General features: G+C 54.3%; 2 protein-coding genes across 2 annotated transcripts; one reads left to right on the forward strand and one right to left on the reverse strand.

Moving 5' to 3' along the window:
* Window positions 1-6,271: 6,271 nt before the first annotated feature.
* MAA_09375 (uncharacterized protein) lies at window positions 6,272-7,819 on the reverse strand (the record flags this gene model as incomplete). Its single annotated transcript, XM_007827373.2, has 1 exon — window positions 6,272-7,819. One exon carries the CDS (start codon window positions 7,817-7,819, stop codon window positions 6,272-6,274), a length of 1,548 nt encoding a protein of 515 aa, XP_007825564.2.
* Window positions 7,820-10,142: 2,323 nt separating this feature from the next.
* On the forward strand, window positions 10,143-11,141 carry MAA_09374 (Histone H2A; the record flags this gene model as incomplete). The annotated part of the gene is made up of 3 exons (XM_007827372.1): window positions 10,143-10,250; window positions 10,721-10,852; window positions 10,950-11,141. 3 exons carry the CDS (start codon window positions 10,143-10,145, stop codon window positions 11,139-11,141), a joined length of 432 nt encoding a protein of 143 aa, XP_007825563.1.

The following is an 11,141-nucleotide window of genomic DNA, read 5'->3' on the forward strand; positions in this document are numbered from 1 at the left end:
TGTTTCGGGAAAAGCTTGCGCCGAAGGCGATGAGTTGCTGCTGTCTTCTCACAACAGATGGACTCGGTTAATAATTGTTAGTCTCGTTGTCTTGGAGACGCCGAAGGACGATGCCAGCTCGACGAGACGTGACGAGCTTTCTCTGCGACGCTTGCCTCAAGATGGAGCAGGCCTTCACAAACAATGAGATATCTGTTACAAAGATGTTAACAGCGATGCGTACACAGCCGCACACGAGAGGTAAAAAAAGTGTTTGTCGAAACAGCGTCAGTCTGCTGTTTCTCTCGGGGGACAGTAGCAGCTCGATTCTTAAGTCATAAAAAAGGCCAGTCTGAATCTCCGCCCAAAGAAGAACACATAAGAGTTGGGGCGAAGGACGAGTCGACCGTCAGGCCAGGTGACTGCCTGGTGGTTGAGGGACAAAACTCGACGATTCTGAGAAGCGGTGGAGTCAAATTTGGGGCCACTCTCGAAATATGCACGACTGTCTGCGATGAATAGACGACGAGTGGACAGACGGCGACAGTGCTAGCCGTTAGCAGGCAGTATTTCAGCCAGCAAGGTTGACACGATTGAGGCCGGGTTGAGATTGAGGATGCGAAATCCTCGTGGCGGCGTCGTGAGAGGCTCGGGGGAGGCACAGAAACTGGACGCAGGGCAAATATGGTTTGCCGGGTCTAGGAAGTCAAGTGGTGGCGTAGCAGCTTGGCCGCGGTGGCCGGGAGAGGCTGCCAATAACCTTGGAGGGAGACGGCAGTCGGGAGAGGATCAGGTGTGACGGCTGCTGATCACGACTCGCGCTCATATGCCACAGCAAACACACAGGACGAAACGAGATGCCGTGCGGTGGGCGTAGGCGTACGGAGGCGACGCGGGCACGAGGACGGGAAAGGAGCAAAGGATCAAAAGACAGGAGAGGAGGAGGAGGAGAAGGGGGAAGCACCCAGCTAAGCTCTATGCAAAGTCCTCGAGGGGGGATTGGGAGTTTGGGGGGTCACAAAATGAGACTCGGCGTGGTGGTCAAACAGAAAAAAAAAGACATGGATATGGGATAGGGCATTTTGGGGCAACCTCGAGGTTGGAACATTGGAAGTCGGGGGGCGGAAGCTGAGCCGGTGGGTGGTCTGGTCTGGTGTGCTGCTGGAGGCAGCTGGAGACTCACTGGGTGCTGGTCGCTGGGTGCCGCAGAATGGGGCATCTGGAGACGAGACTCGGGGGATCCACCCACCAGACAGTTTCTGCCTTTGCTCACCCACTTTGGCTTGCATCAACCCAGCAACCTGTTGACGAGGACAACCAAGCTTGACACAACAGACACACTTGGCCGTTGTCGCACATGTCAATAACCTCTATTACGACTAGTCATTCTAATGGCTCCTCAAGTTGCATGTTTTCACGTCTCCCGAAAAGACCAAGATGTCCAACAGAGTGTAAGAAGCAAGAAGAAAAGAAAAAAGGGCCCTGCCCCAATGACGACTACCTGGACTTATTCACTCTGCCTACAACACACGGTGCGGCATATATCCGCACTATGAGACTCGGCGCTTGGGCCAATGAGGAGTGGTTTGTACCTTGCCACCGCACTTGCCGTAGGCAGGTACATGCAGGCTACAGGCGAACAAAGAGCCCAGCTGAGTTTGCCTGGCCGCTCCAATGGCCCAGGCTGGTGCTACAGTGCGAGTGCGGCACGCCCGCACGCTTGGACCCAGATATCATTTCGATTATGAGCTTCTGCTTCGCTTCCTCGTCACGGTATCAAGGCTGTTCTTGTGATTGCGCAAATATCTCCGGACCCAGCGCAGGTTTGGCAGGGTCTGTGACACCGGCACGATTCAGGCCTCTAGCCGAGGCATGATGAAGGTGTGAAGCTGCATTGATGCATCACCATCAGGAGTCATCAACTCATCAACTGCGTGAGTGTCTCGAGACCACCGACGGGCTCAGCCGCTGTCCACAAGCAGCACTAGCCACTCCTAGCCGCCATCATCCAGACATCTAGGCATCCGGGGCTTGGACCCTACCGAGCACCCCAGCATCAGATGGTTTAGACCCCGTCTTCAGTCTGGCTGTCGCTCTCCCCGTTAGGCATCGGCCGCGCAACGCCACACGAGAGCCAATTCTTGCGCATCGATTTAGGCGAGAGTTCAGGGGGCAAGCGGGCAAGCGGGCAAGCGGGCAAAAAGACGCGCAGGTAGCAGAGGCTATCATTACGCCCTACTCCGTACTATTATTCTCATTGTATACATACGGCCATGGGGTGCAAGTGGTGTGACCCTGGGGTGGTGCTGCAACACAATGCGGACGGTGTCTGTGTGGCCGTGGTCTTGGATGCCTGCCGCCGCAGTCTGCAGCCCAATGGCTCCAAAATTATGCTTGCTCCAAGTCCTAATGCAGCAGAGAGTCCTCCAAGGTTCAGCACTAGGAGCATCTACCGAGCAGCCTCTTTGTCTGTACAGTGTATTGATGATACAAACAAACAACCGCTGGCTGATCCGTGATCCATACTCTAGACAATCCCAGAATATATCGACTGCGCTGTTGGGCCGATGTCACATGTGCGGACTGGCGTCTCCTTCGCTCCTGCCAGAAATGGGGCAAATGCCATCATGTGTCGAGGGGAAATGATTTCGCCTCGACAAATGGATGCCCTCGCTTGGTGCTCTGCGCTCGGCACAAATTGCACGACACTCTTGTTGTTGCTCTTGTCCCGTTTTGCTTTGCTCTGTGAAGTGAAACTACCTGCCAAGTGCCAGCACCGAGGTGATGCTCAGGATCGACGCCAGTCTCTGGCGTTCAGATTGACAGTTGAAGCCCCTCGCATGCCGGGGCCCTCAAACCGGTCGACCCCTTCCAGCTAGTAAATGTCCTTGCTTCAAGACCGTCTGCGACATTCGCCTGCCTGCTTGGCTTGCTTTGCTTGAATAGGGGTAGGTACCAGCTTTGTTGCTCAGCAAAAGTCGCATGAGCGGCGGCGTTTGATCCCGCAAAAGTTTTGAAAACTTGAGACGGCAAGATAATGAATCATCTTGATATCAGTTTGGTGAGCATTCCTCCAGCCCTTGATACCTGAGACCAGACACGTGCAATAACCAGGATTGAGCGCCTAGGTCATTCGCTCTATTCGTTTGTCTTGAGCAAAGCTCGTCCGACCCCACCGCTCTACGCCATCAACTATTTGTACCACTGCCTGCTCCGTACAATACGGAGTGGTGCAACAAAGGACAATATACGGGTGCCTGCGGTTCCGAGAAGCTTCTTCAAAAGAACTGAAATATGCAACTAGGATTCTGTCTTTCTTTTCTTTTTTCAGTTCCTGCTGCCGTGTTGGTCCAACCTCTATGCCGCGTGTGGCTGTGGAGTTTTGTCCCTCAAAAACTATTGCTTCGTATTGTCGGCGACGGAAACTTGAGAAATGGTACCGAGTAATCCGTACCCAGCAGTTAACCAGCTTCTGATGGGACGGTGGTATTATAGCAGATTGATTATGCGGGGCTTGTTGGATGATAGGCCAGGACGCTATAGCTTCTTGGCCTATCGCACTGATTGTCTGACCAAAATGCTGCTTTACCGATTGACTTACGGAGGAGTATTTCGAGATTTACGGCGAACCTACCGAGTACCGCGGGAGCAAATGAATCGTCTTTCGCCCCTGGCGTCTTTGGGTTGCAATGATTCTAATAATACCAAACAGGCTCGCGCGCTCCCGGGGATTGCACCAATATGGTCTGTTGGCCAGTCCCATTCCTCGCGTCCTCGCCATTCATTTACTCACCTCTTTACTCAGCCCCTGAACTAGACCTTTCACATTTTCGTTTGCCACGCGTTGGCTGTGCGATGCGGCCCGCCGCCGGTTCCAATTTCAAGATGGGCCATTGATTCGGAAGACCCTGGTTTTTCCAGGATAGCGGCCTCCTTGCCGGAACAAGACCCTTGTTAGGAAACTTGACGCAATCCGGTCGCGCCTCGTCTGTCAATCTTGCCCATCCAAATATGTTTCTAAGCGCAAAGCCCTTCCGCAATTTTCGCCCAAAGACCGACCGGCTCCTGCTCCATATCAAAGATAATCGATGAAGTATGCGGCAAAACATGCAGGGAGAGCTTGTCCCTCTTCTGTTGGGACATTTTATACTGCCGAAAACGAAATCGAGTCATCGCCACTGAATGAGTTGCAATGTACGGCTAAGCAGCCTTCAACGAATCGGACACTGTTGCGTCGGGACAGGGGCGGGGATGGCCCGTTGTTGGCGCCAAAGTTCCTTCAGCCCCTGTCCTGACCAGCGGACTGGCCCCGTTGTCGGTGAGTGGCGACTCTGGAGCGAAGCAAATATACTAGTACCCCGTACTCTGTACGCTCATTGACCGCCTGTGGCAGGTTATGAGTAGCCGTTGTGAGTTGTAGGCCAGCATGAAGCATGAAATAGTCACTGGGGTATCTGAGCCTATACATAGGTACGTACGAGATCGCAGACAGACCATAGTGGCCATGTAAAACACCAACTCGACACTGTACCCTGGAGCTTACGGATGAAGAATTACAGCAGGGATACTACAACCCTTTCTGGGTTGGTAAAGACACTGTGCTTTGGTAACACAAACAGTGTGTCTCCCAAACTCGTAACAAGTCTTCTGCATCCAGAGTATCATCAGACACTTGCTAAGTTGGATCAACTGCCGACTCATCACCCGACCTCCCCGTCCTCAGAGGTTCACACCATCACATAATCACGGGACATGGACAGACTGGTCCCTCTTCCTGCAAGGTGACGCTTGTCTCATCTCTGTGGGAACAGGCCGTAACGCAATAGGGTTGCCGTTATCGCTATCCAAGTCGAGGTCTGCAACTGCCAAATACACAGCCACCACACATATGTATGGTTCCTTAACTCACTCGGTACATGTATGGAGTAGCACACCTTTTGTTCCGGCCACAAGAAATTACTTACCTGTGATGCTATAAATAGGGTTCCTGAGGGACCTACGGAGTACTATGTATGTACAACTCGCTCTTTCTTTAATTATATGCTCGTATATCGCGATGAGGAGAATTGATTCCACTTTTAGTGGCAGCTTGGTGACTCCAGCGTACTCATCGTACATATCGAGGCCAGTATTGTACTCCGTACATACACATGTCTGACACTTTTGCTATTATAGGCGATAAGAGATTTCACACCCAATCAGTCACTTATCTGGGCATCGCCAGAATAGCTTTCGCCTGTTTTAGCGCAACGGCAGAGGGCAAAGACGAGACGATCCCGCAACCAGACTGCCTCCGGGCGAGCCTGTGCAGAGGCCGGCCCTAAACTCACTGGTCGGTCTGCATGTACGGGGTGATGGTCCGTCTGCAGCTGCATCATGCATGTTGATATGCTGTGCATGTGTCCTTGGACTCTAACCCCCCTGCGATCGGAGCACGGCCTTCGGTTATGCGACCGCCCAGATCGGGTTCCTGTGAACGCCATCATCATCATTGGCCACTCTGTCCTACCATGCCGTGCTTCGAGAAAGTCCAGATAGAATAAACGCGGCCGGGTTGCAGCCAGATATGTAAAGCCAAGGAATACAGACCGTTCAAATGGAGAGGCGTTCCGTCCCTTTTTTCGCTTTTAACCTTGGAGCCGGTTTAGCTCTGCTACATATCACATATGTTGGTAGAGACACACCGCAGTTGTCGGCGGGATATAATTTATACAACTTGGCCTAACACCAGGCGCCATGGTGTACCACAGGTGGGCACATCATTGTACGAGGCCTCACAGCGCCGCAACATTCATTGTGCACTCATGGCGGCTTTTATCTAGTGAACCACAGTTGTAGGCTCATTGCCATTCCGCCTGGCATTTTTCATGATACTGTGTCGTTCCATGCAGAAATGTAGCACTGACATGCGTCCAAAGTGTTATTTCTCCAGAGAAACTGGGCTATAATTAACTTGATCTAACTAATTTCCCTTTACTTTGAGCGCAGTAATTATGCGTTTTGGACGGAGGTCGATTGACCTGTTTAGGGTAACCCGCGCGAGTGAGGGGAGGGCATTTACTACATCAATGCCTGCAGTGATGGATCCCCGCCACTCACCTCAACTTCCTCTCCAACTCGGAAGAAAGCAATCAAAACATCGACTCCAACAACAGCCAGGCACCCGGCGCGTCGAATGTAGCCGGCCGGCAAACGGCACAAGGTCGTGCTTTAGACTCGGCATACTGGGTGTTGGCATGCTGACAACTCTCCGTCCGTTCTCATGTGGCCCACTGCTAATCTCAAACCTGTTTCACCAGATATTGAAGCTATTGTCATTGCCTGGCGCCGCAAGGGCACGCCTTTTATATAACTTTGATTTTCTCCTCGTGATACGCATTTCAGGAACGACCGAGCTTCTAAAGAACTCGACGCACGTCCGAGGGGGACCACGAAGGCCGTCATTGGCCATATCAATGGCCGGCGTGCCGCTTCTCCGTGGCATCTTGTGCCTCCGAGGCGCCTCAGCATCATAAGACAGGACAGGCCGCCCCGTGGGCAAAGCAAATTGCTGACCGCCTTGGCCCGTGAAGTATTTATCTTCTTCCATCACGTCACCGGTGTTTAAAGCATATCTGGCGGCTTCCTTCAGGAGCCCAATGGCCGATGATGGCCTATCGTCCCCTCGCCCCCCGGCCTTGTTGTACCTCTGCTTCATGACGGGGTGGTTTCGCAAGCCCAGCTCGTTCGCCACCATGACGCGGATGATCCTGCGAACAGCTATCAGCTGAGCCTTTGGTTTGAGACTGCGCTCGCCCTCGGGCACCTTGGGCACCCAGTCGCGCAAGTGCAGAGAACTGGTGTAGTGGTCCCCGTCCCGCGCGCCGGATTGTCTGCACAGTGAGAGGTTGCCGTCCGAGATCTCGGCCACTACGACCTTGTCGTCGCGGGACGTCATTTGCCCGCCAACCTGGTTTCTGAGCGCTTCCATGAGCCAGGCGACGCAGACCGGCCCCGATTCCATCTCGCCCTGCCTCGTGACGCGCGGTACAAAGAACAGGAAACTATGCCGCTGGCCGAGGATATCCAACAACAACAACCAGACCCGGATGGCCGACTTGAACCTCTGGAGCCTGGCCTCGTCGTCTCCGCAGTCAAAGATGTACAGCTGCCCCTGCTCGCGGTCAAATATCGTCATGTTCCATTGGCGGCACTCATGCAGAATCGGCACAATGACCCAGCGCCTCGCCCGCAGCCTCGTCCTGCTCCAGTCCATGTCCCGCTGGTTGAAACTGTCCTTGGGTGGTTCGCCGGCCCTTGTATGCCGCCTCAGCTCCCGCGGCTTCCCGGCTTGGTTGGGGTCTAAATGGGACTTGAGAACGTCGCCTGCACCGTCTATAACAAAGGGCGCGAAAAAGGTGGTGGAATCAAACATGCCATAGGTGACGATGCGAACCAGCACCGTCATCTCCATGGCACTTACATGATTGCCGTTTTGAAGCGTTTTATGAAACAAGTTGTGCGCGATGGCAAGTTGTGTTTTCCATTGGCATCCGTCATACACGTCGTCTTTGTACGGGGGCATTGGCTCCAGACGAGGGTAAGTTTTCGTCGCGTCGTCGTGGAGCAGATGAACGGCCGCGGGCTCTAGCCAGTCGATGTCAAGGTTCAGTGCAGGCCGGGCCTGGCTTTTTTCCGCATCACGTTCCGATGGCCACCAGGTCCGGGGCATGAATTGCGGCAGCTGCCCATGGTCTTGGACCTTTTCGTTTGGGAGCACAAATTTTCGCTCTTCGAGTTTGGCTTTACCTAGCGTGCCTGGTGTGTCGGGACGGTATAAAAAAAACGGGTTATCTGTCATTGCTGGAGCGAGGGCGAGACGTGGATGAGCATAATGGGGTTTTGTATTTGGTATTGAGGAGCTCATGGCTGCTGGCCGGCTCTAGTTCTATATATCTGATTCATAATGAGTTGAGTCCACCGCGCGAATATTATGTGTCGATTGTGCACTGGTGAAGCTGCGATTGTCTCCTTTTGTGTATGGTCTGTAGGTGTAAGAAGACGCGCATTTCAAGGCAAAAGTCAAAGGAAGGGGCAGGGGTATGTGAGCTTTCATAAAGAGGAATGATTCCGGGGTGAATAGTGCTGTTCATACAGGCGGCTGTCCGATGAATGACGCGGAGGGCGTTGCAGAACAGCCCCGAAAAGCCGTCATATCGTCGGTTTGTGGGACCCAAGGCAGAAAAAGACAAGGGATATACTGATGAAAGACAACTGAACACGAATTTTATATGGGACGGGTTTGTATGCCGGCGATCATTATCTTTTTGTCATGCAGTACTCTTCGATCCTATGTTGGAGCACAAAGGTCCAGGGGCGCACTCCAATAGTGCCTCGTCAGACAAAAGCGTCAAAGATCCATGGGCAGTTCAATCTCGACTCGTCTTACGTTTGAACCATCCAGAGTTCCTATGGCCGAAGGGAGCTTGCGCGGAAAGTCCAAGGCCGACTTTGTTCACCAGCATGATGTGCGATTATATTGGAACAAGGCGAAAAATTCTGCAGGCTGGTGCGGACCCGTGTTCAGAGAGTGTCGATTCTCGAATCCGTCTCTTTGTTCCATGTTTGATGCATCTACATGTAGAAACCCGGCCAGTCTTTTTGCCAGTTTTGTTTAGCCAGAATAACGTCGCCTTGACAATGGCAAAAAACTGATGTCTGGAGACGCGGCCCCTCCGTTTTTCGTTGGCGAGGCCCGGCCACATTTTGTCGACGTCGCACGTCGGGCCATGATTGTTGGTGTTGAGAGAACAGATCAGACGTGGTAAGGATCAAGCGCCACAGATCGATGTTCAACGTGGCTGCGCACTTCCAGATTCAGCATCGGCGGGTACCAAGCCACAGCGGGACAACGCAGCTCCAGCTTCCGAGGCGTCTGACGGCATCCGTCCGCCTGGGTTAGGTCTGGGGCAACCATCAACGACATTTCGCTGATGACGGCTTCCAGCCGTGTTGCTCCAGATGCCGATACCCGCGTGAAGCGGCTTCTGTACGAACTTGCTCCGGACAGCTGCGGTAAGTCTGAAAACCACCCAAGCTGAATTCCAAGGAAGGCAGTCGTGGCATTTTCGGCACGGACACTTGGCGCAACGCATCATGGAGCGTCACGGCGGCGCTTGATGCTTGATGCTTGATGCTTGATGCCTCTTGTCGATCCTTGGGCACCGTCTTTTCCGCCGCCCCCAGCTTCACAGCTGCGACGAGCCAACTCCGGGTCTCCATGGCGAGCACGCCGTCTGAAGAGAAACGACAGCCGCGACTATCAAACAATTTGCTACGAACGACTACCTGGCTGTCCGCCTCTCGCTTCGCCTGGAGCTGCGCTTCTGGCTCGTGCGCCCCGCCGGATCCATGTCATGTGACATTGACATTGTACGTGGTTGTGGAGGCGGCCAGATGGCCGGAATGAAACTTGTTCCGGATGCGGGCGGCCAGACTGTCAACAAATTCGAAAAGCGGGGACTTGCATCTCTGCTGCGCCTGATTGGCCCACTCACAGCAGAGAGCGGGCGACACGGCAACAGGGCAACCAGCGCCCGACAGCACCAAGGTCCAGCCTGGCAACACTGAAGCTCGTGCTTGGTGGCCAACCAGTGGCTAGCTAGCCTTGGCTAGTATGGCGCTTGGCGGCCCACCCATCCACCACCCGCAGCCAGCTTGAGAGCTTCAAAGTTCGCTGGTCCTCGACTTGCGCACATGTGCACTGGGAGCCAAGTCCACGGGTCAACTGCTAGGGGCTGCTGGGGGCTGCTGGGGGCCGTCGACTGGCCGGCCTGGCCCCGTGCTAGGCTGCGGCGCGCCACAGTGACGCCTGTCGCTCCGCAGACCAGACAACAACAAAACATCAAATTGCCTGGTGCCGCCCCTCGCACTGCGCTGGGACAGCAGCTGGACGAAGCAACACACCGCACGCAAGCTCGCAGTTCGCAGCTCCATGTCACCACCACTCGTCCGCCCAGCCTAAATTTTTGCCGCTCCGCCAGACCGCACCCCCCCCAATCTTCGCTCAAACATCCCACCATCCTTATCCTGCCGACGCGTTATTTGCTCGCGGAACCGCACAGCTTTCGTCGCAGACTCCAAATCCACCGCCCTTCAGTCTTTTTTCGACGCATTTCAGCAACATGCCTGGCGGCAAGGGAAAGTCTTCGGGGGGGAAGAGCTCGGGGGGCAAGACCAGCGTTGAGGGTCATAAGAAGCAACAGAGCCACTCCGCTCGTGCTGGCCTTCAGGTAAGAAAAATCCGAACACTATCCTCGTGCGCCATTTGTATTTTGCGATCCGAGAATGGCGCCTCTTCCTTCGATGCCGGTTCGTCCTCCTCGCGTGCGCATCTCGAATTCGCCCCCCCTTCGAACGCCAACATCGTCTCTCAACTTGGTGGCCCCCCGACGTGACCGCTACTCGGCAATGGCATCTCGACGCGTCACTCGACCGACGCTCTTCTTGTGCCAACGCCCGACGACTGCCATCATCGCCTTGCGCCTCGCCCTCTATCGACTGCTTCACGTGTCACGAGCGAAGGGACAGCTTGCGCGACGGACATGTTTCATGCCGACTCTCGCGTGTTGCGCTGGCGGGGAATTAAGCCGACGACGAAATGTGAAATAAGCAACTGGTCCTGCCATTCAACCATGCCGTCTCACCGGATCGCGACACCATCACCGCATTCATGGCGCTGTGACTAACCGAATTCCCCTAGTTCCCCTGCGGGCGCGTCAAGCGTTTCCTCAAGCAGAACACCCAGAACAAGATGCGAGTTGGTGCCAAAGCTGCCGTCTACGTTACCGCTGTTCTCGAATATCTGACTGCCGAAGTCCTTGAATTGGCAGGCGTAAGTGCCCCGTTGACTCAGGCTGATGCGTCATCGGCATGGGCAGTTGCTGCCTGCCCGACTTGACAACTAGCTACTAACCATCTTTTTTCTTTAGAATGCCGCCAAGGACCTCAAGGTCAAGCGTATCACTCCTCGCCACCTGCAGCTCGCTATTCGCGGTGACGAAGAATTGGACACGCTGATCCGTGCCACCATCGCCTTTGGTGGTGTCTTGCCACACATCAACCGCGCCCTGCTACTCAAGGTGGAGCAGAAGAAGAAGAAGGCCCAGGCCATCGAGGCATAA

The sequence above is a fragment of the Metarhizium robertsii genome, assembly GCF_000187425.2.
Source record: "Metarhizium robertsii ARSEF 23 chromosome Unknown MAA_Scf_1, whole genome shotgun sequence".
Classification (NCBI taxonomy): domain Eukaryota; kingdom Fungi; phylum Ascomycota; class Sordariomycetes; order Hypocreales; family Clavicipitaceae; genus Metarhizium; species Metarhizium robertsii.